General features: G+C 43.5%; 1 protein-coding gene across 4 annotated transcripts in view; it reads left to right on the forward strand.

Moving 5' to 3' along the window:
• Window positions 1–26,515, forward strand: part of PPP1R13B (protein phosphatase 1 regulatory subunit 13B) — an 85,908-nt gene that overhangs the window by 45,363 nt on the left and 14,030 nt on the right. For 2 of the 4 annotated variants that reach the window (XM_054971189.1, XM_054971191.1), the window contains exons 5-9: window positions 15,138–15,239; window positions 16,538–16,712; window positions 23,245–23,441; window positions 24,212–24,376; window positions 25,460–25,640. In XM_054971189.1, the coding sequence (XP_054827164.1) occupies window positions 15,138–15,239; window positions 16,538–16,712; window positions 23,245–23,441; window positions 24,212–24,376; window positions 25,460–25,640 (820 nt within the window). The remainder of the gene's footprint in view (window positions 1–15,137; window positions 15,240–16,537; window positions 16,713–23,244; window positions 23,442–24,211; window positions 24,377–25,459; window positions 25,641–26,515) is intronic. The other 2 variants (XM_054971190.1, XM_054971192.1) reach the window with 1 other exon arrangement.

The raw sequence follows: 26,515 nt of genomic DNA on the forward strand, positions 1-26,515 counted from the left end.
TCAAAATGAAATCTGCAATTTCATATCACAAGGGCTTTGAATTAAAGAATGAACCTGAACTGAAATAAGCTACGTTCATGGTTTGGGTTTAAACGCATTTAGTTCTGCAACATTTGGTCTTCCAGTATATGTGAGCTACAGCATAAAAACCTGTAAAATCCTGGTCCAAATAAAATTAATTAATGGAAGCAAATTCAGCAGCAGCTTTCAGGAAGCATAACAAAATGAAATTAAAAGAACTTGAACATTTTGGCAGTTTCAGCACAGAAAAAAAAATTAAACAAAAATCTGGTGTAAAGATGGAAATAGCATCCGAAATGTTAATGCTGGTGACATTTCTCATGTTAGAAAAATGAAGATCAGCCCAACCTCATTTCAAAAGGGAAAAAAGTAAGAGGATAGAAAGTAAGAGGATAGCTCTGAAACCAGGAAAGATAAAGATAACATTCACAACGGCATTTGGAAAAGCAAGTCAAGAATATAAGTTGGGAAGGAGTAGTCACATTAATCATTATTACAGCCCTGTCAGGTAAGCCAATATTATTCCCATATTGTTGATGGGAGACTAAATATCCGAATGGAATAGTTATTTTATTTAGTACGTTTTTATTCTACTGTCCCTGCAAGAGGCTAAGGCCAGCATATGTATTTCTCCGGTGGTCCTAAGGGAGTGGAGGCAGTCCTTACTAATGGGGAAGAGACTCCTCCTATCCAGCACAGGGTCAGTCAAATTGATTGATCCCGGATGGGGAGGGGCTTCTTTGTCTCACCAGTTTTTCCTGGCCCTGCCTTGGTGTAGGATGTCTACTTGATCGCTCCATAGAACGCAGGATCCTGGCAAAAAGAGAGAGAGAAAGGGAGAGGAAATGAGACTTTCAGGCTCACTGGGGAAGGGAAGGCTATAAGGAGCCCCCGCCCCGTCTGTTCTCTCTATTGTGTTAGTAGAACAATGGTGAGCTGCGAGACCAACAGCACTAGGTACACCTAGCTTCCACGGCCATTGCAAGGACTGCCGCACTGGGCTAACCCCCACCCCCTCGCAGTTTGCCTCGCAGGGGATGCGGTATAGCTCCTAATCACCGGCAGGAGTAACGTTGGGTTGACAAGGCTTCCTGCTACAGCTCCTCCGCGGCTTTCTTGGGCACCTCTTTTCACACCATGAGAAACGGCTCGTCGGCAAGAAGAGTGGAAAGGAGCCTTCAAAGGCCAGCCACTTCTCCCCCCTGCCCCCGTCACTTTACAAACTTCACTGTTTGAACGTTGTCTTTTTTTGGCAGAAAAACAGTGCTAATGGTGGCCAAGGCAGGCTTAGCTGCAGCCACAGGTACAGGGGACGCTCTCTGTGACTTGGAGCTTCCTAGCTCTCCGACCTCACTCTCCCCTCATCAGTCCCCAAGGGATGAAGGGGAAAATATTGGTTCAGATCCCTCAGTTCAGGAGGCCAAAGCTCACTTATTATCTTGGCTTGGCACAGAACTGAGGAAAGAGTTCAAAGAGGTATTAAAAGAGCATGGTTTTCTTAGGGAGGATTCTGCCCCTTCAGTCAAGCTAGGTAGGCACAAAAAGGCAGCAGCCTCTGAGACAGGCAAGCGTTGGGGGCCATCTCCCTCCCCATCAAGATCTAAGAGGAGAAGGGAGGAGGATCCCACTACTCAGAGGGAATCTAGCCCTTAGGAGGATGACCTTTCTGGCTCAGATATGTCAGACCTATCCTTGGTTAATGAGGAGGGAGAGCTATAAGACAAGGAGGAAGATACTTTGGAACCAACACAAGTGCAATTGTTCCCTCAGGATGTCTTTACCAGACTTTTGCCTAAGGTTCTGAGGGTACTGGAGAGTTCCCCTACAACTTCTGACAAAAAGGAAACAGATTCTACCTTGTCACAGGGGTCAGAAAGGGCTCTACCCAAGCAGGGTGGCACACAGACACCTGCAAAGTCAAAGGCCAACCAGCCAGTTGGTTCCAAATATTACTCTTCTACACCTGATGCGGCTAAAGAAATAAAATTGCCTGTCGTAGATGACCCAGTGTCTAGTTTAGCAACCACCTTGGTGCTTCCCATGGGGGCAGATGGTCTCCTAAAAGATCCGTGTGACAGGAGAATCAAGCAAGCTTTGCGTAGGAACTTTGAAGTCTCTTCAATGTTTCTAAGAGCTTCGGTGATTGGCTCCTTATTCACAAAGGCAGCCTTCTCCTGGGCGTCAGATTTAGCTGCGGCTGAGAGTGATGTTCCGAAATAAATTAAAGATGAAGTCAAGAAAATAGCTCTGGCCACGGCCTTTGTTGTGGATTCCTCTATGGATGCCTTCCAATTCTCCTCCAGAGCCATGGGATTTAATGTAGTAGCCAGAAGAAACACCTGGCTTAGGAAATAGGAAGTAGACCCTTCATCTCAAGCTAACGTTGCAGCTAATCTCTTCGACGAGGCACTGGAGAAGTATCTGGTGGAAGATAAAGAGAAGAAGAAAGTGCTACCCTCAGAAAAGAAGGATGTGCAACACAAAAGGAGGTTTCAGTCCTTTTGTGACCCCAAGAGAGCACCATGATTTGGGAATTCCAGATCCCTTAAAGGACGCTGGCACTGCAGATCCAAGTCAGATAGTAAATCCACATCCTTTTCTAGATTTGGACAGTACAAGGCACAGAAGAAGGAGACATCTGCATGACTACGATTCCCCAAAAGAGCTCACCGAGATAGGGGGGAGGCTACAGGAGTTCGCCGACATGTGGCATGAAATGATTTCAAACAGATGGGTTTTAGATCACGAAACCTGAGCCTGCTTGTGGGGAGGGCAGGTTAAACACCGAATAAACTAAACTATAAAAGAAGCACATCCAGGATCTGCTGAGTCTGTCAATCATGGAACCTTGGCACCTCCCAATCAGAGAGGATTTACTAACGCAAGGGCCCCTTCTACATTCACGGCTAGAGATACTTCAGCTCACTGCCTGGAAATTGAACGCCAGCAACTTGGACAGCTAGGCTATTCAGAACAAGTGATATCTACTATGCTAACGTCAAGAAAGAAACCTACAAGCAGAAGTTATAATAAGACCTGGCAAGTTTTCTAAAGTTGGTGTTCAAGTAGGCAGAAGGACCCACTACTAGTATCCCTTAATAAGATTTTGCTCTTCCTTCAGGAGGGCTTGAACCAGGACTTCAGCACAAGTACCTTAGAAAGACAAATGGCAGCAATTTCAGCTATAGCAGGGCGTAGGAAGGAGAAGTTCCTCACACAACACCCACACATTAAAAGATTTCTAAGAGGCACAGCTCTAATCAATCCACCTGAAATCCACAGGTTCCCTACATGGAATCTTAATGTAGTGTTAAGGGCATTGACAAGAGAGCCATTAGAACCAGTGGCGGTATGTCCCCTAAAGGAGTTGACCTTCAAAACACTTTTCTTAGTGGGAATCACTTCCGCCAGAAGGATCTCGGCGCTGAATGCGTTATCATTGGATAAGAAGCTTTGCATTTTTCATAATGATAGTCGTTTTAAGACCAGACCTGACTTTTATTCCCAAAATTAATTCTACATTTCATAGGGGCGCAGACATAAATTTGCCGTCCTTTTGCACTAACCCTAAACATAAAAAGGAAAGGGACTGGCACCGTCTAGATGTTCGTCGCTCCCTCAGCTTCTATATAGACAGAACAAATTCTTTCCGCAAATGTGAATCTATGTTCATCTCCTTTAGAGGGTCATACATAGGGAAAAGAGTATCTACTTCCACTTTGAGTAGATGGATTAGAGAATGTATCATTTTGGCTTACAAAGCTAGAGGGCTGCAACCTCCAGAGGGGATCACCGCCCATTGTCTTAGAGGAGCAGCCATTTCGGCTGCATGTAGATCCTGCCCCTTATTAGAGGTAATCTGCAAGGCAGCGACTTGGAAGTCTGTGCACTCTTTTACTAGGCACTATAGGATAGATAAGATTTCCTTGGCAGAGGTAGCATTTGGGAGAAGAGTACTTCATGCACTCTAAATCTGGACAGTTACGTAACTCTCCCCAGGACACACTGCTTTTGTACGTCACATTAGTAAGGACTGCCCCCACTCCCTTAGGACCACCAGAGAATGGAAGATTTAAACTTCACTTACCGTGAAGCTTCCTTTCTCGGTGGTCCGAGAGTGGGGGCGGTCCTACCCACCCAAACAGAGAGGGAGGACGTTCTGAAGTATGACTGCATTAAATTAGGCTAAACAAGGGAACCTGTAGTGGACAGGTTGTTCCCTTTTCTTCAATGAGAAAGGAGATCAATGTTTTTTCTCTATAAGTTGTGCTAAACATAGCTAGTAGAACTCTTTCAGAAAGGTGGAGGAGAATTGTCAACCAAGCATGGAGGCTCAAAGGGACTGAAGGCTTGTGGAAGAACTGGTGAGACAAGGAAGGCCCTCCCCATCCGGGATCAATCAATTTGACTGACGCTGCGCAGGATAGGAGGAGTCGCTTTCCCATTAGTAAGGACCGCCCCCACTCCCGGACCGCCGAGAAAGGAAGCTTCATGGTAAGTGATGTTTACATCTTCCATTCACCCCACCTCCATTTTTACCCTCTCAGCACGCTGTGAAGTAGGTTAGGTCTAAAGTCACTTGGCAAGCTTCATGGCAGAGTGGGGATTTGAATCTTGGTCTCTCTGATCCTAGTACGACCATGTACCCACTACACCACAGTGGCTTGCCTATGGTTGCGTAGTGCTTTTGTAGCTGCCATTTGACCCGGCAGCTCCTCAGATCACAACTCGTTTGCTATATCAGCTCCCATTAGCTATACATTTTGGTAGCCTTGTCTCTGTGAACATCCAGTGCCCTCCCTCACTGCTTTTTTTTTTTTTTTGAAGAGGACTGCAAGTGTGGAGTTAGGAATCATTCCAGAGTGCTATAAACATCTACCAAAGCCTTTTTATTTGTTTTTCTTGTTGGTTGTTTAAAAGCAGATTGTTCTGACAAGGTCAGCAAGTGAATTTTACTATTTTGATTTGAGGTTTGGATGGGGAAGGGTGAGAAATGATTTTATTGAAGCTGACTGGTACTTCTGGTTCATTGTATTTCAGCTATGACACATCCCCTTGGCTTTAATAGCATTGCTTGCGTGGTTATAGTGTTGAGGTCTTTCTTCCTCTCTTTCATTTTTGTCTGCATATCTGACAAGGGGAGCTCCAGTTGTCCTGTTAATGTTCTTTTTTTCTTTTGCAAGTTACTTCTTTTCTTGTCTTGTACAGTCTGCATCCTACTATATAAAAGGCTAACTGTGTTCCATCCAACTCACTTCCTACCCTGGTGCGCCTCCAGAGGGCAATGCCATGGAGGGAAGCCCAGAAGAGGTAGCCCATCCCTGCAAGAACATGCCATGGAGGAAAGCCCAGGCTAGGATCAGGCAGCAATGCCTGCCCCCTGCGTCCACCAAGCTGGGATCAGGCGTGGAGCAGGAGGCAATGTGTGCTCCTCTCTTCACCCATCTGGGATCAGGACTGGAGCAAGTGGCAATGCCCGCTCTCCCTTCAACCTGGTGAAATCAGGTGCAGCGCAGGAGGCAATGCCCTGCCCCCCCTTCACCTGGCCAGAATCAGGCACGGAGCAGGAGGCAGTGGCCACCCCCCTTCACCCAGATGGGATCAGGCAATGTCTGCCCCCCTGCCTTCACGCGTCCGGGATCAGTCACAGAGGAGGAGGCAATGCCCGCCTGCCCTCCCTCCCCTTTCTAGAGCCTATTGTATTTGTAGGGCTTTGTTCCTAGTCTGGGGATAAGATAGCAGATTTCAGTGTGTGGCTGCCTAGGCATCATGGCACTCTGTTGCATTGAACAGTAAAGACTGCTGCAGTTGTGAAGGCACAATAACAACTTCTCATTTTGTTTTGGCAAGCAGTTTTGTATAGCTGGCTAGGACTGCAAAAAATAAAAAAAGACATTTTAAACTTTCTGTACAGAACAAAAAGTGTTTGCGTCTTGAACTCCAACCCATCATCAGTGGCAAAAGGAGAACTGGCTCAACATTCTCCCAAATATGAAAAGTGCCAGACATCAGGCTGATTAGATCTGACAGCTGGCTTGCTCTTGTCACGATTAGGTCTTTCACTGCTGGCAAAATCCACTCGCCTTTTCCATTCACTGATTGCTGATGGATGCAGAGAGACAGATTTTCCGTATTGATAAAGGATTTGGGAGGGGAGGGGATTTGGAGGGGCGGGTTCTGTGCCTGACAGAAAAGAGATAAAACTCAACCTGGTATTGATTAGCTCTTTGCAAACTGAGATTTGAGGCATATTTCATTTGCCAACTTGGCTCGTAGACAGCAATTAACAGAATTGTAGTAGGAGAAACTCTGGGAGAAAATGGAGCTGAAGCGTGTTGAGGTAATGAAAAAGTTTGCTGCATTGCCCATCACCTCTAAAGTAAAATTATATTCTTTTGCAATTACATGGGAAAGTTGCCAGAAGATAATAACTCTCTTTTTTTTTAAGTGACCATTTCCCCCTTCCCACATTGTTTTGTAAGCTTTGTTATCTCCCATTAAATTTTAATGGTACAGAAACAGTTTGCTTTGATAAGCATGCTTCACTCTGAAAATGTGTGTTGAAATGCAGGAGTTGGAGTATGCTCGTTGCATTCACATGTGAACACATGAACCTGCCAGACCGTTGGTCCATCAAAGATAAGTACGGTATATTCGAACTCTCCAGTGTCTCAGGTAGTGATATGTTTCATAACCTACTACCTGAGCCGTGTAACTGGATGCTGGAGATTGAACCTAGGACTTTCTGCTTGTTATTGTTACTACATGCCAAGCAGATGCTCTAAAACTGAGCCATAGGCCCTCAAAAGGAGTGTTGCAGATTGTTAAAAACGAGTTCATAGCTGGGCAAATGTGAAAATGTTACGGGGTCTCATAGCATCAACTTCCCTCCCAGGCTATTTTCAATGTGTGTTTTCTGAAATACTTCATGGCTTTCATGCATTGCATCATCTGTGTAAACATTGCTTACAAACCATTACCTCAGGAAAAATGCATAATAAGATAATCATCATGTTATTTAAGAGTTTTGCAATGAGTCTTAGCCATAGTGGGCTACGGCATATCAAAATAAGGTGTTTTTTCCCCTTAATACCCAGAAAAATCCAGATTTAAAGATCTATTTTTAAAGAAACTCATGTTTGTTTATAACACTTAATGAGGCAACATGATTACTCATAACTGTTCTTGAGTAAAAATATACTGTAAACAAGTTGGTCTGTGCTTTGTTTCTAACCTTGATAGCTGAAGAATGAAGATTACAGTATACTTTTTAAATGTCACTTACACAAAAAGCCCACCTGTGGTCTGTAGGTGGTCTCTCTCCTTAGCCAGTTCGGAGCTAATGTGTTTATCGTAGCCAGTTTGGAGCTAATGTGTTTATCGTATCTTTTGGAAATGAATAGAAATAATTTGGCTTTGCTTGGATAAGGGGCAGTTGTCAAAAAATACACGGCAGGAGCCAGTATTGAACTTTTTTGTACTGCCAAGTACCCTTGCAGGTACTGCTCCCCCTGCTGAAAGAGCAAGGAGAACATTATAGAAACGTTATAAAATGTTGGGGTACCTGGAAGGTAGCACCGGAAGGCTTCAGTTTGGTTCTTAGAGGCTTTTAAGGCTTTATTATGTAGACTGATCTAATTGTGTCAGCATGTGTTGGGCGATACTAAGAAGATGGCTCCTCTTAAGGAGCTGTGATTGAATTCGTCATATAGGCAAAGTGTCCCACTGTCTGCAGATGTAGTCTGCTATAAGCCGAAATGAGATAATGTTATTTGATTGGTGACATCTCCCAGTTAACTAGAACAAGTTAAATAATTGCGTTCTCTTTTGTTATAGCTTTCTAGGTTGCAAAGGGTGACGTGAGGCCACAATTTATTGGTTACGGTTAGATAGTGAACGGTGTGTGTATTCTTCGATTTTTAATTTTAAAAATTGTGTTTGGATTTATCTGGGTTTCATCAGCATGTTCCTTTCCATGAAGCTAAAAGAGTGTCCATGGGTGGTGTTATTGGATTTCCAAATGGATTCTGCTGCTGGCATTTTCTGACCTTATTAAAAAATGGAGAGATATAGATGAAACCATTAAACTGGCAGTAATGGCGTATACATTGAAACTGAAAAATGTCCTGTTTTATTTAGTTCCTCCACTAAGATTTATTTCTGAAACTATTTAATACTGCAGCAGGGTCTGCTTGCTAGATGAAATGGGGAATTGCAAAAGGTGGAGAATTCTAATGTTGACCAGGAAAATGGTTTTGAAATTTGGTAGTGCCCACTTCTTTCAGTTTGAAGAAGGGTGTGATTTTTTCCCAGGGGCCACTGTTATGGTTCTAGGGTATGTAAGTAGCAATAATACGTTACACAGGTTAATGTTCAGATGTACGATAGATTTTCATCTACCGTCCCCTTTGAGGGGGAGTGTTTGATTCCTTAATGCACTTGAAGCACAGCAAATCTCTTTATAGTACATAACATTCTACTGAAGGTATATCATTTCTGAAGAATTTGAGAATTTAAACCCTAATTTTAGGATGCCATCTTTCCAAAACAAGTTTTTATGGGCAGGTTTGCCTATTGAACATTCTTAATTGCTCAGAGAGAAGAAACCAGCCGCATCCTCCATGGGGGGAGCCCCACAACATTGGCACAGAATGGAGAGTTCTGAAGGGAATGGCCAGAATGGCCTGCTGGTTTAGTATTGTTCCGTGTGACCCCTTAGGGAGTAAAACAAGCATGTGCACGTTTGGAAGCTTCCACACCTCCAGTTCCTGTAAGCTGTTTTCAGGCTGGAAGAATTTCATAATTTGCTTGACCAGGCACTGTGAAGTTTGATGCTGGTGCCAGGAATGAGTAATACTTTTACAGCCCTATCAAACTTGAGTATTAAATAACGTGTTGGGAGTGCGACATAGTGTCAAAATTGGCTTTACAAAATTTCTGGTGCCACTGCAGTAAATGTGGAACCTACTAGCTGTGTAGGATTAAATATCTGGAAAAACTCAGATCTGATTTTTGTTAGGGAAGGCAGATCTTGCTCCTTCGTGATTGCAGGGTGAAGCACAGAAATAAATGGACAATGTCTGCTGCGCATTCAAACCAGAGGGGGGGATGGGCTTCCAGTGGACACAACTACAGTATCCCACTGTGGCTCCATATGACGCCCATCTCCTATTCTTTCCTCTACATCTCCTACTTTTCCTCTACTACTCTTTCCTCTACTCTCTGTATCACTTCTTGCCTTCTATAACATTCAGTTATTTAAAAGAAATGGTGGTGTGCTGGTATAGAGAGTGGCATTGCTTTTTAGGGAGTTGAATTTTCCTGGGGGGGGGCCCAATCCTTACTCCAGAAATATGATTACATACCCTGCCATGGTTCAGACATTAGGGTGAGCAAATATCACCATCATTTTTCAGAGTCCTTGTTTGAGAGATTCCGACAGAGATTCCTTTCACGTTTGTTCAGTGGGGGAAGCATCTGAGGCTTCATTGTTGTGAAGGCCCTGTCGGTGGTTTTAATTCTCCTCCCTCTCTCTGCCTCTCACCGGATGTTGCAGGAGGGGTGTTGTCCATATGACTCACTTTGTCTTTGGGACTCCATCTGTTCTTCAAGTGCGCAGATTTGTGACACGGTGCGCAGTGAGGTGCATCTAGTATGTGGGTCATTTGAATCATTTGTGATCTTCACTGTGAATGGGTGTGAATGTGGTATTTATGTTTGCACTTTGTCATGAGGTATGCTGTCAGTTGTTTCAAAAAGCATTACTCCTCTGTGAATGGGTCCACTTTGTCATGAGATGCATGGACATCCATGCAGCCGTCCAGTCTGAAAGAAGAACTTAAGACAGTGCCACTTCTCACTTTTACATGACAAGTGTTTTGCTGAATGGTCTCTGAAACTGCATACATCATAAAGTGTGAGTCAAAATTACATGTTTATAAACAACATGAACATGTGTTAGGAAGCCTGGTGTGTACAAACACGCATTGAAAGCCAGTTTGGCGTAATAGCTAGAGTTACAGACTAGGGTCTATCTGGGCGACCCAGGTTCGTTTCCCCAGTCTGTCATGGAAGTTTGTTGGGTGACCTTAGGCCAGTCACACATTCTCAGCCTAACCTATCTCACAGGGTTGTTGTGGCAAGAAAATGGAGGAGAGAAAAATGATGTAAGCCACTTCGGGTCTCTGTTAGGGAGAAAGGTGGGGTATAAATAAAATTTTAAAATTTAAAATTCTGCTTTTTGGTGCTTCCAGCTCCAGATATTAATTCCAACGTGGCACAGTGCAAATTGACTCGTAGTAAATTAGCTCTTGGTTTAAGAAAATGAGGATAATAAAGTAGGCAAGCAATTTAACAGCAGCTTTCCAGTGAGGCTACAGATTGGCATATATGGGAAGGATGTTGGACAGTGTGACAGCAAAACATTTTCATTATTTCTATAACATTTCAGTGTATAAAGCGCTTCTCTTTGAGGATCTGACGGAACATAGCAGGAGAAATTCCACTGGTTAGATTCTGAGCAGATTGGATTCCATTTTTTAAACGTATTGCCCAGATGTAAGAAAGCAGCAAGTCCAAATACAAAATACCATTTGGGAAAAGGGTTTTGTTCATAGTGTTAACCCAAATGAACTTTGAGCAATTAGCATTTTAGGAGTCATCTGATACAGCAAGATTCCACAGGATTTGTGTACAGAATTGAACAAGTCATCAGAATGTTACTCTGTGAGTGAATTTGTGGAATGCGTGGGAGCCGATAACGTGCAGAAGGCTTTTTGTTTGTTTTTATATTTAAAAGTAGGAGTTCCCATTGTTCCTGTTGGTGGAGCAAGGAGGATGTTTTTTTGTCTTATGTGTCATAGGCTGAGGTTTGTTGTGAAAGGTGAATGATGTCATGTAGAGAATTGCTAATAATGTGAGCAGAGACCAAAGTTAGTTATCAAAGCTCAGAGAAACTGGCAGCATTGAGAATATAGTCGTGTTTTCCTTGAGCACAATCTTCTGAACCAAGGCTTTGCTTGGATTTGCAGTATTGCAAGCTTTTCTGTGTTCCATCAGCCATTTTGTCTGAATTTTAACAGTGAATTATAATGAACGAGATTAAAAGCTTGAACCTCAGTGATTAACTAGACCTTTCAAGAAAGAGTCGTCTGCTGGGGGGAGTGCTTTTATTACTAAGTTCCTTGATGTTCAAAGGCTGGCTGCCCTACTTTGAAGGCCTAGCACATGGGTGCTGATCTCTGAAATCCACAGTTCTGAGGCTGAAGAGGAATCGTGCTTTTTCTTCCTCAATCATTCTTTTGCCATGCGGATGAAAAGGAAGCAAACGATGAGTAAAGCTACAGGTTTCAGTCTGATTTATGTTTTTCGCTCTCCCTTCCTTCCCCCATGCTAAAGAGTTAAATTCATTATGGATGCTGCTTAAGGTAAAGATTTTTTTCCCTCTGAAACCAACAATTTTAGAGAAGGTATGCCTGTAACTATAAAGTGGTTGTCATAGTAGTCTGTTTTGATTTGTTTGGCAGAATTCTGAAATGACTTCCTTTGAAATTTGTCCATTTTTTAGTCATGGTATTAATTTAAAATATGTTTAAGCAGTAAAATTACTTCACGTAAGAATACCTTGAAAATGCCAATAGAATTTTAATATTTGCAGTCTTATTGAGTGTAATGCCATGTTAATGTTTCATTTATATGCAATTTCTCAGTCATAAAAATTGAATCATCATTGGTTAATTTATCTAACACAAGTTTTTCTGGTTTAAGCCTGCTCTCGAGGTCAGTCCTTTCTTTTAGATCATACTTTCTTAAAGAGGGTTGTTTTTGCTTTACTGTATGAACTGAGGATATGTTGGTCCACTGAGATTTTCCGAAAGAAGACTGTTTAATACAAATGTAGGTCTAATTCAGTACTTTAATTTTTGAAACAGGATTACGTAATTTTTAAAAGGCAACATTTCTGATTTTCAAGGGTAGCTGTGACACTCCTCCTTCTGCATCTTATTCTGACATAATTCTTTCAGTGTTTCCTAACCTGACAGCGTTCCTGGCTGTGTCAGTGTTGATGCATGCTGAGGGCACAGGTAGGAGGACTCTCAAGTTCAAGGAGAGCAGCAGGCCCTTGAGTTCCTCCAGGGGGTGTATAGGTGAGCCGCAGCGTAATGCAGAATGTCAACGTCTCATAGCCGGCCCAAGTTGCTAGAAACAGGGTTCTTGTTTTTCTTAAAATCTCATATCCAGTTTGTGGGTATAATTTCACTCCATTTTTTAAAAACCAAGACCTGTTTATACGAATACAAGATGTGGCATATAGTAGTGGAAGGCCAAGTACGTGAGCTTTAGGTGAAGTGAAACTTTGGGTGTGTTTGGTCTGGTCTGGTCTGACAGACTTGTAGAGTTTGTTTGTTTATAGGCTATCTATAGTCCGCCTTTCTCACTGTTGTACTTACCTTCCTCCCATAGCTGAGCATTTTCTTTTTTTTAGTGTCATGAATCTACGCGATTTCATAAGTGCAGCCACGTCAGTGCCTTGACCCTCCTTTGATGTTGTCTCCTAATTTTATTTGCCACAAGCTTAGGGTCCCTTCTTCAGATATCCTACCCACTTTTTTCAAGAGAACTGTATCATATTTATTGCAGTGTTTATGGTTTTATGGTGTATGGGTTGGTTTGGGGGGGGCGTGGCAGAATTTTTACATTATAATCCATCTATTTAGAATGGAAAGGCAATATATAAATGTCCAAATAAACAAATAATGGTGTCTGAGGACAATTACAGAAATTCAGTATTTAGGAGCAAAAACCTTACCATGCAAGTACATGAAGAGGAAGCACATTATGTTCACAAAATATATGAAAGTGATGTGTTTCCTTGGACCCTGTATAATCATATAAAACAACAGAGAGTTGAACCCTGCTGCCTGTCTCTGGGAGACGTTTCTGGGTTGGCCAGATATGGCATATATTCCTTCCAGTTTGCCTGCCCCTCTTTTCTTGCCTGGTAAGCACAGCAATCTCTTCTGCTTGCTGCAGCTGCGGTACAAACCACTGACCGTGGGGTCTTCAGGTCTACCTTTAGGTATAGCTGCCCACAGCCCCAGGGGGCTCTTAACAGCTCCGGTTCAAAGGAAATGAAAAGGAATGCAACAAGCCTGCTGATGGTCAGGACAGATCTAGTATCCTGGCATGTTCTGCTCTATGCAGCGTGATTCACGTGTTCGTTGTTGAGATGAAGCCTGCATGCACTCACTTTCACCACACATTTTTATATTTGTTTAAAATAATCACCATGAGAAAAACCCCACAGTTACCATGTCAGAGAAAATACTGGCATTTTCTCAGATGAGTTTTTAATTTTTTTCCATATGAAGAACCTATTTCATATAGGCTTCTCTTCCAAGTTACAATAAGGTGATAAAAGTCCGCTTTATGTCATTTTATGTGTACAGCCATTTGTGAAGAATAGACTCTGGGTAAGTCTGCACCCCTGTGCACAGTTTATTTGTAAAAATTGTATCTCCATCCTGCTTTTCTTCCTAATTGGAACCCCGAGTGACTAATCACTTGCTTCTCCAGTCCTCTATTTTGTCCTTACCGCAACAGCCTTAGGCTGAAAGATCGTGACAGGCCCACGGTCACCCATTCCATGGCAGAACAGGGAGTCGAACCTGGTCATCCCATGTCCTGGCCCGGCGCTCTAACCACTACACCATGTGGGCTCTCACTTTGCTGAGAGTATGTTTGGTTGAATTTAGTGGAACTTGCTCCTGAGTAAACATGGATCAGCTTGGGGTGTATGGCTACAATCTTGTACACACTTAACGATAGTAAGGCCCATTTCGTGGGCTCACAGTGCAATCCTGAGAACACTTTCCTGTGAGTAAGCTCCTTTGAGTAGACCTGCTTAGGATTGCTATCTCAGTGTCCAAGGAAATACATATAAAATCACGCTACAAGTAAGTAAGAATAGACTAAAATAATAGCTATGAAATGCATTTAAGCAGCAAGATAAACAGCGAGTCAGATACAGATCAGAAATCTGCTGAGTTTTTTGCTTGTATCACATATGGGATGGAAGTGAGAGATCCTTACCAGATCCTGGCAGCGTGGTCAGCTCACATTTAAGAGAAATGCTGAGGCTTTTAACCTTTAGCATTGTCATTTATCTGGTGCTAAGCATTATGAGTTACTTCCTATTTTTGTTTTTGTGCCGCCGTTTGTGAGATGGGAAAGCATACTGCAGCATGCCCCAAACATCAGCGCTAGTGCTATGCTTCTGAGATCTGACGTTACTGCACGTCTGTGTGCTGCATGTGTAGTTACTGGGTACCAGTAGATGAAGGGATTCTGGAAGAAATGAACTGCAGCTCCATTGATTTATGCAAATATCCCTACCTCTGAGAGAAGTTTTATTTTTCTACAGCAGTTCAGTAATCCAGAACAAGCAAATAGTCTCTCTCTCTCTCTCTCTCTCTCTCACTCTCACTCTCACTTTCACTTTTCACTAGCTTTTAACCCATCTAGCTCCCAGATTAGGATACAAACTTGGAGACTTCTTCACTTTTTAGAGTTCTTGAACCAAGTCCAAATACACTCCCTCCTGGACTGTATCTGTCTGAAGTGCACCAAACGAGCTCCAGTTTGTCTCCCCAGGAGCCCTGTGTCTCCCCAGGAGCCCTGTGATGGTACTTGCTTTTTCTGTCTCACTCCCCAGTTCTTGTCTTGTTTGTTCCTGTAACCTTCCTTTTCGCAAACAAAGCACAGCTACAGCTTATGCTGATTTTTCAGGAATTCCATGTGAGACTAAAAGATACCAGCTCTGCAGGACTTCCCAGAGTGGCCTCTTTTCTGCTCACAGTTTGTCCTCCCCGTACACACTTCTGGTATTCTGTAAACTGTGTAAAACAGAATTGTTCAGGGAGGCATTTTTATAAATGCAATATGAATCTGGATGTTTAAAAGAAACTGGAAAGGGCTGAGAGTATACTGCTTCTTAATTATATCTAGGATTGTTTATTAAATAACAAACTTTCAGTAACCATTGAAAACATGGAAAGATTCTGAGAGCTCGCAGTATGTGGTAACACTCTAATGTTGCTTTTTTGTACATGCCCCAGGTTGGGAATCCACGTGTTGAACTCACACTTTCTGAACTTCAGGATATGGCTGCCAGGCAACAGCAGCAGATCGAAAATCAGCAACAAATGTTGGTTGCCAAGGTAAACTTCACTTCCTGTAGGGATAGAAATGGAGGGGAGGGGGCTGAAAACGTGCTGCCTTAGCAAAAATCTCTATATCCGAGCAGTATGGAAAATTTGATGATCAAGAACTAACATAATATTGATCCTGTGTTGGTGATGAGGCATCCTGGGTGTGATGCTGTTTTTGTCTAGATTGGCTTCATGAGACAGAGGGAGACAGTCTCAATCTGTGTTGTTCCCCTGTTTTCAGAGAGTGTGCTAGTCACTGGGGAGTTTCAGCTTGATTTTATGACAGACAGTTCAAAACAAAAAGCAGGCAGGATCCACCTCAAAGTCTCTTGCCCTGGTGGAGTGTTATGGCTTCATGCTGCTGCAGCAGTGCAGTAAATCTTTGCATGAATGCATACGTTCAAGACAGCTACAGTGCAGTTGAACTAGTTTTCTGGTGGAATAACAGCCCTTGGTGATAACCCAAAAGATTGGCCAGATGATCTTTTGATGTGTATATATAGACAGCAAGTATTTGATCTAAACTTGTGGTATCCATAGGCAACCCAGATTTTAGTGCCATCAGCAAAGTGTCCCCTACTGACCGTAGCAGACTTGGCATTTCATTGCAGGTATACATCTGTGATGAAGATGATTTTAGAGTGTTGATTTGGGTGGAAAGGTGGTATTTTTATGGCACTTGAACAGTGAAGTTGGTTCTGAATTCGATGAAAAGTGAATTGAGTAGGTTTTAAGTTAAATTTGTAGTTGTGTAAAGAATGCTGCAGGCAAAGAAGGAAGCATTTCCTGGATTTGTTCTGCCCATAAGCCATCGTTCTAAAGAAGTGCCGCTTATCTTACTTCAGATCTCCTTATCTGTGCCGGTTTGTAGTGCTCTGTGGGTCATTGTTTCCTCTGGGAAATTGTGTAATGGAGGGTTAGGAGCCATTTTGCTGTGGGAGGAAGCGTGTCTGAGCAGCAGGAAATACATGTTTCAGGAAGCCTCGCAGATGTGTTGGAATGAATTTTTCAACTTGAATTGTTTTTGTATCCGTGAGAGGTTTGGGTTTGTAGAGTCTGTACTGCAAACATTTGATATCTTTTGAAAAATTTAAAATGCAGTCTGTTTAGACAAAAAGCTTTATGTAAAGGGGATATTTTAAAAATTCATTTTATGTTATTAACTTAAATACATTTATTCTCAGATTGAAAGCTCAGCAGGCAAGAAAACTTATTTGCTTTAACTACTGGGTTTATCTCAAAATGAATTTTAGTGGCTGGTAATGCGCTTCTAAAAATAACACGATTACATGTTCTCATTTTGATAGGAACAACGTTTACGTTATCTCAAGCAGCAAGAACGCCGTCAGCAACAGTCTGTTTCTGAGACGGAAAAGCTTCAAAAACTGAAAGAAAGAGTGGAGACCCAGGAGACAAAGCTGAAAAAAATTCGTGCCATGAGAGGGCAGGTGGATTACAGCAAGATTATGAATGGCAATTTGTGTATGGATGGTTTCTTCCTCTTTCTTTCGTTACATACATAACTTGCAGTTCTAGGTACAATAGCTGACTTGGGGCTGGATAACATAATCAGATGCCCTTAAATGGGAGCTATTACAGTGCTAATTTGGCACCGTGAAACATTAAAGTGAGCCTTTCTGAACATGAAATCACCTGGATGCTGTTTTTGTTATCATGACAGCATGTTTTTGAGATATTGTGATGGAAGGGAACAGCTGCAACTGTATCCATGTATAGACCAATTTGCACTAGCAGTTTCCTGTGTCATTTGTGAACACAACTTTGATCAAGATTTGAGTCCAGTAGCACCTTAAGTCCAAGAAGATTTCCAGGGTCTAAGTTTTCAAGTCAGCACTCCCTTTTGATGAAGGAGAGCTTTGACTCTTGAAACCTTATACCCTGGAAATTTTATTGGTCTTTTAAGGTGCCGCTGGATTCGAATCTTGCTCTTCTGCTGCAGACCAACACGACTACCCACATCAAACTGTGTTTTATTAACGTTAGGACATGGCTGTGAACTGACCAAAATAGTACAAACTGGTAGTAAGCTGAAATTACTTTCTGTTTTTAGGGATATTGGAAGCTGGAAATAATTCTTTATATATCTTAGACTTAATTACAGTCACCCAAGCCAATCCTATGGAGGCCTTTAGCAGAAACATGTTTTTGGAATGAGCGTCCTGGTACATGGAGCAGAGATACGTGACTATTTCGTCTACCATTTCAACCTCCTCACCTCCTATGTTTGCCCCTTCTTTATTTATTACATTCTTAGCCTGCCTTTCCCCTCACAGAGACTCAAGGTGACTAGCTTATATGATGTTAAGTTGATCCTAGAGAACCAGTTCCATCTTTCAAAGGCTCTTCCGTATGACTTGGGCGTAGCCTATTGAGCATTCCAAGATCGTGTGCACTTAGGCTTCGGAACACCGAAGGATTTGAGTGTAGTTTTGAGGCTGAGTGTGTTTGGGCTTGATTGTGTTTGAGGGTGAGTGTGTTTGTAAGGCTGCTGGGGGTTGCTGGAGTACAAGCCACACACCCCCTTTGTGCTCACCTCCTGTGCTTAGCAGGAAGTGACCTTTTGCATTGAAAAGGCAACTGCTGGGCAGGGGCAGGGCAGAGCAGAGTCACCTGGGCTCAGGAGCACATGGTCTGCAGCTGCTAGAGGAGGTAAGGGCTTTTTGCCTTTCTTGGCTGTGGTGGGTTAAGCTGAGAAGCTAAGGGTGGTCCTCTCTAGCTTTGGGGCTTTTTGTGTGTAGTTTTGTGTTGATTTGAGTGTAGTTTTGAGGCTGAGTGTGTTTGGGCTTGATTGTGTTTGAGGGTGAGTGTGTTTGTAAGGCTGCTGGGGGTTGCTGGAGTACAAGCCACACCCCCCCTTTGTGCTCACCTCCTGTGCTTAGCAGGAAGTGACCTTTTGCATTGAAAAGGCAACTGCTGGGCAGGGGCAGGGCAGAGCAGAGTCACCTGGGCTCAGGAGCACATGGTCTGCAGCTGCTAGAGGAGGTAAGGGCTTTTTGCCTTTCTTGGCTGTGGTGGGTTAAGCTGAGAAGCTAAGGGTGGTCCTCTCTAGCTTTGGGGCTTTTTGTGTGTAGTTTTGTGTTGATTTGAGTGTAGTTTTGAGGCTGAGTGTGTTTGGGCTTGATTGTGTTTGAGGGTGAGTGTGTTTGTAAGGCTGCTGGGGGTTGCTGGAGTACAAGCCACACACCCCCTTTGTGCTCACCTCCTGTGCTTAGCAGGAAGTGACCTTTTGCATTGAAAAGGCAACTGCTGGGCAGGGGCAGGGCAGAGCAGAGTCACCTGGGCTCAGGAGCACATGGTCTGCAGCTGCTAGAGGAGGTAAGGGCTTTTTGCCTTTCTTGGCTGTGGTGGGTTAAGCTGAGAAGCTAAGGGTGGTCCTCTCTAGCTTTGGGGCTTTTTGTGTGTAGTTTTGTGTTGATTTGAGTGTAGTTTTGAGGCTGAGTGTGTTTGGGCTTGATTGTGTTTGAGGGTGAGTGTGTTTGTAAGGCTGCTGGGGGTTGCTGGAGTACAAGCCACACCCCCCCTTTGTGCTCACCTCCTGTGCTTAGCAGGAAGTGACCTTTTGCATTGAAAAGGCAACTGCTGGGCAGGGGCGCGAGCCTTTGGCGCTAAAGGGCTCTTGGCCTGTGGCTCTTAGCCGGGGGATCATAGCCGTTTTCTTTCCTCTTAGTGTGTTATTCCTAAAACAGAATAATGAAGTCAGAATGCCAGCAGGGGGTTGGGGGCTTTCCAGTGTATTGCACTGAGTGTCACATGTATGACTATCTGCCTTCTGGTCAGAAGTCCTGGATGTGTGCTCGCTGCAAGGAGCTCCTGGTTCTCAGGGAACGAGTACGTACCCTTGAGGCCAAGGTGGCTGACCTGGAGAAGCGGAGACAGTTAGATAGGCACGAGGACAAGATTCTCAGGGACAGGACAGATGTGTCCCACTCTAAAAATGGCAGCGTTCTTGTTGTCAAGGAGAATGAGGATCTTGTGGAATCAGGGCACCGTATTGAGGATAAGGGGAACATGCCCTCAGAAGGGACCTCTTCTTCAGTTGGTGAGCAGGTTTCCTTTCGCATCAAGGAACCATCCCTGGGTGGGGCGGGAGGGAGGCTCTTGGTAGTTGGTGATTCGATCCTTAGACAAGTAGATAGCTGGGTGGCACAACCGCGTTCTGACCGTATGGTGACTTGCCTGCCTGGTGCGAAGGTAGCGGACATTACGCGTGTTATAGATAGGCTGGTAGATAGTGCTGGGGAAGAGTCAGCGGTCGTGGTCCATGTTGGAACCAACGATGTTGGGAAATGCAGTCGTGAGGTCTTGGAACAAAAATTTAGGCTGTTAGGCAGGAGACTCAAGGCCAGGACCTCCAAGGTAGCCTTCTCAGAAGTGCTACCTGTTCCACGCGCAGGGCCAGAGAGACAAACGCAGATCAGGAGTCTCAATGCGTGGATGAGACGATGGTGTAGGGAGGAAGGGTTCAAGTTTGTTAGGCACTGGGATTCTTTTTGGGACAAGCGGGAGCTGTACAAGAGAGACGGTCTCCACTTGTCCCGAGAAGGAACCCGGCTGCTGGCACTTAAAATCAAAAAGGTGGCAGAGCAGTTTTTAAACTAAATGCTAGGGGAAAGCCGACAAGAGATAAAGTGTCTCTGGTTCAGGATGGTTCATCTCAGAGAGATGAAGGGCTAGGTATAACACTTCTACAGGGAGATAGATTAGAGTTGTCAACTGAGATGGAGACAAACAGTGCAGATGACCTAACTACGTCTCGAGGCAAAGTGTGCCGGGGAAGTTACAGGTGTTTATATACAAATGCTAGAAGTGTCCGAGGTAAAATTGGGGAGCTGGAATGTTTAGTGTTGGGCGAATCCATAGACATTGTGGGCATATCAGAAACTTGGTGGGATGAGGAAAATCAGTGGGACACGGTGATTCCTGGATATAAATTATATCGGAAGGATAGGGAGGGAAGGGTTGGTGGTGGGGTGGCTCTATATGTCAGAGAAGGTATACATTCCAGTAAGATTGAGAAGGTAACTGAATTAGATTCGCTTCTGGAAATGCTATGGGTTGAAATTACGGGCCCAAATGGAAACTTAACTGTGGGAGTTTGTTATCGCCCTCCAGATCAGAAAATAGAGGAGGATTATAAAATGATGACAGGATTAAAGATGGCTGCTAAACAAAAAAACTGTGTTGTAATGGGTGATTTTAACTACCCACACATTGACTGGGCCAATGGGTGTTCGAATCGGGGGAGAGAAAGTGAGTTTCTAGACTGTCTCAATGACTGTGCTATGGAACAGATGGTTACAGAACCTACTAGGGGAGAGGTGATCCTGGATTTGGTCCTCAGTAATGCTGAAGACCTGGTGAGAGATGTAAATGTGATTGCACCACTTGGGAACAGTGACCATAATGTTATTGAGTACAACATATGTATAAATAGGAAATTGCCAAATAAGACCAACACAGCCATGTTTAACTTCAAAAGGGGTAACTTTTCTGAGATGAGGGGGTACGTGAAGAAGAAACTGAAAGGGAAAGTAAAAAAGGTCAAAACACTTGGGGAATCTTGGAGACTATTTAAAACTACAATCCTGGAAGCTCAAATTAAATATATACCGCTGGTTAGGAAAGGCACAAATAGGTTTAGGAAAAGGCCAGCATGGTTAACAAGCAATGTAATAGAAGCTGTAAAAGGTAAAAAGGATTCTTTTAGGCAGTGGAAAACTAGTCGGAGTGAGGTTGATAAAAAGGAGCATAAGCTGTGGCAAAAAAAGTGCAAGTCTGTGATCAGACAGGCAAAAAGGGAATATGAGGAGCATATTGCAAAGAACATAAAGAAAAACAATAAACAATTCTTTAAATATATTAGAAGTAGGAAACCAGCTAGGGAGGCCGTGGGGCCCTTGGATGACCAAGGCGTAAAAGGATTACTAAAGGGTGATAGGGAAATGGCCGAGAAGCTGAATGCGTTCTTTGCTTCTGTCTTCACTGTGGAAGATAAGAAGTGCATGCCCACTCCGGAAGCACTGACTTTGGGAGGGGTTTTGAAAGACCTGAGTCACATTGAGGTGACGAGAGAGGAGGTTATGCGACTGCTAGATAATTTAAAAACTGATAAATCACCGGGCCCAGATGGCATACATCCAAGAGTTCTGAAAGAACTCAAGTGTGAACTTGTAGATCTCCTCACAAAAATATGTAATCTGTCATTAAACTCTGCATCTGTTCCTGAGGACTGGAAGGTAGCTAATGTTGTCCCCATCTTTAAAAAAGGTTCCAGGGGAGATCCGGGAAATTACAGGCCAGTCAGCCTGACGTCAATACCGGGTAAGTTGGTGGAAACTATTATCAAAAATAAAATTAGTGGGCACATTGATGACCAAAAGCTGATGAGGAAAACTCAGCATGGGTTCTGTAAGGGAAGATCTTGTCTCACCAATCTGTTAGAGTTCTTTGAGGGAGTGAACAAACAAGTGGACAAGGGAGACCCGATAGATATTGTTTATCTTGACTTCCAGAAAGCTTTTGACAAAGTTCCTCATCAAAGGCTCCTAAGTAAGCTCAGTAGCTATGGGATAAAGGGCCAAGTCCTCTTGTGGATCGAAAACTGGCTAATTAATAGGAAACAGAGAGTGAGCATAAACGGGCACTTCTCACAGTGGAGGGTGGTGAGCAGTGGGGTGCCACAGGGGTCGGTATTGGGTCCAATGCTTTTTAACTTGTTTATTAATGATTTGGAATTGGGATTAAGCAGTGAAGTGGCTAAATTTGCAGATGACACGAAATTGTTCAGGGTGGTGAAAGCCAGAGAGGATTGTGAGGCACTCCAAAGGGATCTGTCGAGGCTAGAAGAGTGGGCATCCATGTGGCAAATGAGGTTCAATGTAGCCAAGTGCAAAGTAATGCACATTGGAACCAAAAATCCAAAATATAAATACAAGTTGATGGGGTCTGAACTGGCGGAGACTGACCAAGAGAGAGATCTTGGAGTCATGATAGATAACTCACTAAAAACGTCAGCACAGTGTGCGACTGCCATAAAAAAAGCTAATGCTATGCTAGGGGTTATTAGGAAAGGGATTGAAAACAAATCAGCCGGTATCATAATGCCTCTGTATAAATCGATGGTGAGGCCTCATTTGGAGTACTGTGTACAGTTCTGGTCGCCACACCTTAAAAAAGATATCATAGCACTGGAAAAAGTACAGAGAAGGGCAACTAAAATGATTAAAGGGTTGGAACACTTTCCCTATGAGGAAAGATTGAGGCGCTTGGGGCTCTTTAGCCTGGAGAAAAGACGACTGAGGGGAGACATGATAGAGGTTTACAAGATAATGCACGGGTTAGAGAAGGTCGAGAAAGATGTGTTTTTCTCCCTTTCTCACAATACAAGAACTCGTGGGCACTCTATGAAATTATTGAGCAGTCGGGTTAGAACAGATAGAAGAAAATACTACTTTACACAAAGGGTGATAAACACATGGAATTCGTTGCCACAGGAGGTGGTGGCAGCTACAAGCATTGCCAGCTTCAAGAGGGGACTGGACAAATATATGGAGCAGAGGTCCATCAGTGGCTATTAGCCACAGGAGATAGATGGTATTCTCTTTGTGGGGAGGTGGTGCTCTGTTGTCTTGGTGCTGGAAGGAAGGCAGTGGGAGGGCTTCTGGTGTCCTGGCCTCACTGACAGTCCTTTAGATGGCACTGGATTTCTAGCCACTGTGTGTGACAGAATGTTGGACTGGATGGGCCACTGGCCTGATCCAACATGGCTTTGCTTATGTTCTTATGTTCTTATGTTCTAACACAGAATTGGGGTTGCCACTCACAGGCCTGACACCGATACAGATGTCACCTGACATGTCTTCTCTTTCACTCTTCCTTGCCCCAAAATTCTTCTGCACAGATAAGGCAGAAGCAGGGAGGAAAATATTTGCAGAGTGTCTCTTATGGCTGCTAAACTAATTTGTGTGCATATAATTTTATATTTTAATTCCAGCTACTGAGATAGAGCATATCAGTGCCATGTTCCAAGAAAAGCAACAGGAGTTACAAGCTGCAGTGTTAAAAGTAGACCAACTTACTCAACAGCTGGAAGACTTGAGAAAAGGGAAGTTGAATGGATTCCAGTCATACAATGGACAGATGACGGGGCCTGCAGCTGTAGAATTAAAGAAATTGTACCAAGAGTTACAGGTAAATATTCAAGACATAACAGAGCTTGTTAGATTTAAGAAAAGTGAGTTCTTCCTTGTCATAGGTACATTCGACCTTGACTGTTTATCGGGGTCAGTATATTTATGTCCACATTAAGTGATAGCAGGCCTGCACAGCTTGTGACTCACCAAGCTGACCACAGCCCACCTGCCATGTGTGATAGCCTTCCCGGGTGCTTTGAATAATCTCCCTGTTGCAAAACTGGGGGCAAAACTGAGTCATTGAGCCTGCAGTGGTACACTGTACATTGCTGATGGGCTGTGTTTAGTTAGTAGAGCACAGCTGTGCAAGGCTGATGTGGGTGGTGATGCAAGTTAAACTACACTGATGGTGGATTGAGCTTGGGAAACTGTAGCGGGTATCAGACATGGGAAAGGTCGGTTGCTGGGGCCATTAGCAGAGAGCACTGGGGACGGAAGTACCCAAGGAGGCAGGGGGACACGAAGCATGGCTGAGGAAGAGGGTCATACAGTCTGTGCAGGCTCACAAGAGAGCTGGTGGTCCTTAAGGAATCCTAGTCTCAGAGCATTTTGAGACTTTACCAAAAATTAAACTTAAAAAAAAACTTGTGATACAGCACAGGGGGGTCAGCTGTTCCAAAGTTAAGCATTCCTCCGAGCACACTCAAGCCATTGGGCTCCCCTAAAGTAGTTCTTGGGATCCCAGCCACAGATTTGTTTGTTGTTTACCTCAACAACTGGAAGTGGAACAGTGTCAGCTATGAATGACAACTGCTGTGGTTTTTCAAGATTCGTAACAGGCTTAACCAGGAGCAGAACACGAAGCTCCAGCAGCAGAAGGAACTTCTGAACAAACGCAACATGGAGGTGGCCATGATGGACAAGCGTATCAGTGAGCTGCGCGAACGCCTGTACAAGAAAAAAGTTGAGGCACGTCAAAAAGAAAACATCCCTGTAAGATAAACTATTAAAAGGGCCACATTTCAGTGACTTCTGCAAAGCTCATCATAAAAATTTCCATTGTCTCCAGCCTCAAAATGCTATTCATTGCACATTTTCTCTCTCTTAACTTTGTTCAGAAATTAAAGGCTTTCAAACAATGTCCGTGATCTTTTTAAAAACTGAGAATATGTTATTTACGGCTTGTCATAATCTGCTCAGATTAACTTTAAATTCAACCTGCCATTTAAAGAATACTGCTAGCGTACTCTGAGAGTTTAAATCGGACGTGGAATTTTACAGCGAGTTCCATATAAGCTGAAACCGATGCAGAAATACAGTTTCCTGCCGAGGAACACTATTGTTGTCAGACTAGGAACAATAGAATAATGGTTCGGTGGTGATTTGTAAAGTGCCAGTAGAACTGCCTTAATCCTCATGATTAATCACATGAGTTTCATAGTGTGCAGGCTGTACCTTTGTGGCAGGGAGCCAGTGGGATAAGATGGCATTCAAGAGAGAGGTGAAAGGAGCATTCAGTCATGTGTACTTTCTGGCACCGGAGACACCACAGTAGCTGGAGAATACAGATTGTAGAAGAGCAGTAAGACCTTCAGAAACATCATTTGGAAATTCAGATTTCTGGTTCGAGTAGAAGCATGAGCTAGCTGGTGTAGTGGTTAGAAAACCAGGCCAGGACCTGGGAGATCCAGGATCCAATGCCCACTCTGCTGTGCAAGTTCACTAGGTGTCCTCCTGAGGCCAATCACACACACTTAGCCTGATCTATCTCACAGGATGGTTGTGAAGTTAACAGTAGAGGAGAAGAAAGTAATGTCAGCCACATTGAGTCCCTACTGGGGAAAAAGTGGGCATAAACAGACCAAATAAATAAACTCTGTTAATGGAAGTGCATCCCTCCAGCGCAAAGGAGCTTTCCTTTGATGCAGGAGTCATAAGCTGAGTGGTGTGGTGGGATACAACCCAGAGCATCTGGGGCAGAAAGCTGTCAGATTTTGAACTGTGGTGAAACATACTGCATTCTACCATGTGCAGGTAGATAGACGTTCACACAGTTTTTGTTCTGTCCTCTTTTAGTTGAATCGGATAAACGGAACATCATCTCCGCAGTCTTCCTTGAGTGCCTCGGGCAGAGTTGCAGCAGTGGGGCCCTACATCCAGGTTCCTAGTTCCAGTAGTTACACTATGCCGGTGGACCCAGTGAAGCCACAGTCTCTCACCATCACTACCAGCGGGACTCACGGAAGATCCAAATCTGGTAAGCAGTTCGCCAGCATGGGTTTCGACTGTCATTTGTGTTATGGGAGGGGATGAAAGAGCTGTGCTTCGTCCCTTCTGTCAAACTGGAATGAGTTAGGATCCCCATTGCATTTTTTACATGGAACAATTCAGATACTCGGTAAATTAAACATGGCTTTGATTAAAAGCTTACATGAACTTGCTGGAAGTGTAAATAAGAACAGTTTCAGCGTGGATATCATTTCTAGCTATGTAAAAACTACCACACATCGTTACATGTATTTATGTAAATGATTTCTCCAGTCTCTTATTTCCTTCTGCATTGTTTATATTATACCTATCGGAACAGTTCTCTGCAATCCCTCCTTCCAGTTAGACAGTGGTTGATTTCAGCCATATGTCTGGTTGCAACTACACATGCCTGGAATAACCAAGTATGATGCACGTAGAATTCATAATGCTTATATGTAGGATAATTACCCATGATTTTAAAAAGCTCACACGTTTCCCACCAGAAACTTAAAAATGGTTTCAGTCTACAAGTCACCGTATGAGGGCTCTTCTTTACTTTGCCAAATATCATACCTTTACCCCTGTATTTTCCTGTTCTCTTTTACATTTTAATCTCTCTCTCGTCTTTTATGTTGTAATTTTCCTCCCCTTTTTCTTTCTCTGTGTGACTGGTTCTGCCTGGTCATCTTCTGTAGATACAGACTATGGGTGTGTGAAAAAATCTCCAGCTCCCTGGAAGATTTCTGATTTAGACATTATAGTGGATCCTATTCTGTCACCTCCCTCTCTTCAGTCTGCTGTTCACAGTGTCATCCATTCAGCATCTGCTCTTTCTGAGATCCTGCACTGTGAGTCCGTAGATCTTTAGCAAGCTAAGAGACC

Source organism: Eublepharis macularius, chromosome 2 (genome assembly GCF_028583425.1).
Source record: "Eublepharis macularius isolate TG4126 chromosome 2, MPM_Emac_v1.0, whole genome shotgun sequence".
NCBI classification, from domain to species: Eukaryota; Metazoa; Chordata; class Lepidosauria; order Squamata; family Eublepharidae; genus Eublepharis; species Eublepharis macularius.